Source organism: Helianthus annuus, chromosome 9 (assembly GCF_002127325.2).
Source record: "Helianthus annuus cultivar XRQ/B chromosome 9, HanXRQr2.0-SUNRISE, whole genome shotgun sequence".
Classification (NCBI taxonomy): Eukaryota; Viridiplantae; Streptophyta; class Magnoliopsida; order Asterales; family Asteraceae; genus Helianthus; species Helianthus annuus.
Genome location: NC_035441.2, coordinates 133,011,439 through 133,015,859, shown reverse-complemented (window position 1 = coordinate 133,015,859; position 4,421 = coordinate 133,011,439). Strand labels below are relative to the sequence as shown.

Below are 4,421 nucleotides of genomic sequence, written 5' to 3'. Positions count from 1 at the left end.
TGATTAGTAATTTTGAAGTCAAAATAAAAGTTTAATAAATATATGTATATTGTTTTGATTTGACTGAATAGAACAGATAGGCTGAATTTGGGTCGGTAGGAGAAAGTGTGTGGGAAGATGAATGGGTTAAGGATCCATGAGATGTTTCCACGTGTACTAACATATGCCAGCTGTCAAGAGAGAGGTGCAGAGGTTGGTTAGAGGTTGACGGCTTAGACGGCGGCAAGCGTGAGGCAGAGAGATGATACGACGGTGGGGTTATGTCCAAAATCCCTGTTAAGAATATCGGTTAATGCAGTGGGCCCCACTTCACCTCTTTGAATAATAATAAATGTCTAATTTCCAACCTTAATTTAACATTTAGTTAAATTTAAAAAAAAAGAAATTACGTGGGCCCCCACTCTGTTCGTCTATTAGTGTCCCCTTGCAACTATAAAGCAAACCAAACTACCATCCTATCCTCACACCCAAACAGAGTCTCTTTCTCTCTCTCAGTTTCTCTCTCTCTCTCATTGAAATCTGATTCTTGAATTTGATTCCTTCATTGGGGTTTGAATATCGATCGAATCAGACTGCAAATACAGTGATTGATAGGTTGGTGAATTAACAAAAGAAAAAACAATTTATTAACAAAATGACGAAACAGAAGGTGGTGGTTGCCGATGGCATCGACATGGCGGTGGTGGTGCCGCCGGCGTTATTCTCAGCGGAGGTGAAAAAGCCTCCGTTGATGCCTAACGGATACATCACCATAAACAAGAAGAAGCTTCTTCTTCAGAACCTTGAAATCAACGGTGGAACAAGGGTTAACGCTTGGGTTGAATCCATGAGGGCTTCTTCTCCAACGTCCAATCGTAAGCGTACTCAAGATCAGTCCACGTGGATGGTTAGTTATTCTGTTTTATACAATTCTGTTATGATTCTGTTGTGATTCAGTTTCGTTTGGTTTGGTTTGGTTTTGTTGTATAATAATAATAATAATGTATGTGTGTATGAAACAGGATCGACATCCGTCTGCTTTGAATATGTTTGACGAGATTACGAATGCTTCCAAAGGGAAACAGATCGTCATGTTTCTCGACTATGATGGCACTCTTTCCCCCATTGTTGATGACCCTGATCGTGCTTATATGTCTGATGCGGTATTCATCTAAAAATTAATAAAAACTACAATGAAAATCAATAAATAAATAAATAAATATATATATTAAAAACCTATTTTTGAATTATTGTAGATGCGCGCGACAGTGAGGAAACTTGCGGGATGCTTTCCGACAGCGATCGTGAGTGGACGATGTAGAGACAAGGTGTACAACTTTGTGAAACTAGCTGAACTGTACTATGCAGGAAGCCATGGGATGGACATCAGAGGTCCATCTAAAGGGTCCAAATACAAGAAAGTGAGTCATTTTCATAAATACAATGAATTTTTTTTGACTCGTAGGTTGTTGATTATATTGAATGATTTTTTTCAAGAGCATAATACAAAACTTTAAAACCAAATAATAGTAGACAATACCCCACCCGGACCCGGGTGTCTTGGGTTAGGAAAATGATTGTTTTTTTTTTTTTTTTTTTTTTTTTAAGTTTCTCATTATTTCTTGGTAATCTTCAGAGTCCTCCGAGTGTTCTTTGCCAACCCGCGAGTGAATATTTACCCATGATTGATGAGGTGCGTCTTTCTTCATGGTTTCTTGGATTTAAAAAAAATTAAAATATATTTCTGTGGTTTTTTTTATGTGAAACAAATGTTGATGTTTTTAGGTGTATGGATTACTCATGGAGAAAACAAAATCGACACCAGGGGCAAAAGTGGAAAACAATAAGTTTTGTTTGTCTGTGCATTTCCGATGCGTTGAAGAGAAGAAATGGAGCGAGTTGGCTGCCCAAGTGAGATCAGTGCTCAAAGACTACCCGAAGCTCCGGTTATCCCAAGGAAGGAAGGTTAGATACGTCATTTCACAAAATTCATTTTTAAATTTTTTATAATATAAATATTGGAAGACAAAAATCTTACTATTGTTTTTGCTAAAATTAAATGTTGTAGGTGTTAGAGATCAGGCCCACAATCAAGTGGGACAAAGGCAAGGCCCTTGAGTTTTTGTTGGAGTCACTTGGTACGTCCCGTTTTCTATATTTGGTACTTTTTAATAATTTGTAAAGTAGGTAAAATAATTTAAATAGAATGCAAGTTTAACTGACACGCTTGGTGGGTACCTATTTGTGTTGTAGGTTATGCCAACTGTACCGATGTGTTTCCTATTTACATTGGAGACGATCGTACTGATGAAGATGCCTTCATGGTTAGTTTACGTTCAAGTTTGATTAGTTTTAACAGAATGTATATAGGATTCCTAAGGTTTGAAAACCAGCTTGGCTTGTACCGCCTAGGTTGCTTGGGTAATTAGGACCGCCAAAATAGAACAAAATCGTTTCGTTTTGATCTGTTTAATTCAAATTTTTAACGCTCTCACTATTCTTACACTTCTGAAATCTTATTTTCACGCTCTTTTCACTCTATCTCTCTCCCAATAGATATCTATGTATATATACAGACGGGAGGGGTGCGGAAGTTTGTATTACATTCTTAAAATGATAAAATTGTTCTAAGTATAATTTATGTATGTAACATCATTTTTTTTAATAATTTAAAAGTAATAATAAGAAGGTTAAGCGGTCATTAACTCGGACCCAATTGCTTAATTAGATGATTTAATGGATTTGAGCTTTTTGTATATGAGATTTCATAAACACTAAGTGGTGTTTATTTTTGGAACAAATTTAGGTGCTAAAAGAGAGGGGACAAGGTTTTGGCATTCTTGTATCCAAAATTCCCAAGGACACAAGTGCATCTTATTCTTTGCAGGAACCATCCGAGGCAAGTGTTCACAAAGATTATGTTCCATTTTGTTTCTTTTTCTTTAGTTAGGAATACTTATTAATAATATGTTAACTAAACAATCTTAATAACTAACTTTATGAAAAATGAGACCTAAGATATTAGTAATAAGTTATATTATACGGTTGTTAATGTGGTAAACTTATTTTTTATAAATTATTGAAATTGACCGAACCGTTCAAATATGTGTATGATTTTTCAGAAGAACATGATTAACACAAAAGAGCTTCTATCGTATAACATAATTTTTACTTATGTTCGTTGTTGATTAATACAGGTGATGGACTTTTTACAACGACTAGTTGATTGGAAACGGCATTCGTGGTGACGACTTTGAACAAGAGAAGGGTGAAGGGTGACTTAAGTAGATGCGAAACCATATGTATATAAGTATGTAGTGACTATAAGTATATTTAATCTTGTCCAAGAAAAATACGAGGGGACAAGACGAAGGATAAAAAAAATAGGTAGGGTAGGTTTTGGGTTATGGGTGTTTCCTCTTCGGCGTTTGTAACAAACACCCTGCCATAGTGATGAATATTTGTATTTTGTTGGATATATTTGATGAAAAAATATCATGTTTGTGTTCTATGGATTCTGTTAATAGAAAAATGATATAAATGTCAAATCAATTTTATAAATTTTAATAAATACTTAAAGTATATACATTATAAAACATTAGCATACTTACCCCCATCCGTGGGGCGACTGCCAATTATTTTAGTATATCATTTAAGCCAATATTCTGATCGTCTTAAAAGTATGGTTAAATTCTCTGATTACACGTCCAGAATTCTGATCGTCTTTTTAAAAGTATGATTAAATTCTCTGATCACACATCTAGAAAATAAATCATGCATCCACCGATGACTATATAACACAGAATAAGTCATTTGTAAATAAACCATGATCAGGGGCGGATTTATTAGTAAAGATCGGGTTTCTAGGAACCCATCCGGTTTGGAATTTTTAGTGAAAACGTATATAGAAAATATAGGAGGAACCCATAAATAAATTGAGAGTGAACCCATAACAAAGCATATCAAGTGTTTCAGTGGTTTATCGTCCCCTTTCTAAAATAAAGACCTCGACCCGACCCGACCCGAAAACTCCTACGTATGGTTTTGAAAGTTTGACCACAAAAAGTGAACCCATAGGAAAAAAATCTGGATCTGCCACTGACCATGATGGGCTTATATAATTTTATATTATACAGTTATGAAACTAATATCATAGTAAGGGGTATAATCTGATAATATATAATCCTTGTATCTCAAAATAATTTACTCAAATTTGTTAAAAATCAGTAAAGATTGTCGGATAATTTTGTTAGAATAATTATATAACAATGTAAATACCTATAAAATAGAATAATTCTATCTCAATCAAAATACGTATAAGAAATGTTAAATGAGAATGTAAATACCTATAAAATAGAATAATTCTATCTCAATCAAAATACGTATAAGAAATGTTAAATGAGAATATATGTAATGAATGAGGACCAGGCACATCCAGTAGG

At 34.4% G+C, this 4,421-nt stretch overlaps 1 protein-coding gene across 1 annotated transcript; it reads left to right on the top strand.

Annotated features, from left to right (window-relative positions):
- The first annotated feature begins 454 nt into the window (after window positions 1-454).
- Window positions 455-3,490, top strand: LOC110878634 (probable trehalose-phosphate phosphatase J). Its single transcript, XM_022126971.2, has 9 exons — window positions 455-886; window positions 1,002-1,142; window positions 1,236-1,400; window positions 1,616-1,672; window positions 1,765-1,944; window positions 2,048-2,117; window positions 2,233-2,303; window positions 2,786-2,878; window positions 3,177-3,490. Exons 1-9 carry the CDS (start codon window positions 635-637, stop codon window positions 3,225-3,227), a joined length of 1,080 nt encoding a protein of 359 aa, XP_021982663.1. The 5' UTR covers window positions 455-634; the 3' UTR covers window positions 3,228-3,490.
- The last annotated feature ends 931 nt before the right edge of the window (window positions 3,491-4,421 follow it).

Excerpts from the sequence above, each read along its gene's own strand:
- LOC110878634 (XM_022126971.2), top strand. The coding sequence starts at position 635 with ATGACGAAACAGAAGGTGGTGGTTGCCGATGGCATCGACATGGCGGTG. Across the intron at positions 887-1,001 it reads AAGATCAGTCCACGTGGATG|GATCGACATCCGTCTGCTTT; the intron begins GTTAGTTATTCT and ends TGTATGAAACAG. Across the intron at positions 2,304-2,785 it reads CTGATGAAGATGCCTTCATG|GTGCTAAAAGAGAGGGGACA; the intron begins GTTAGTTTACGT and ends GAACAAATTTAG.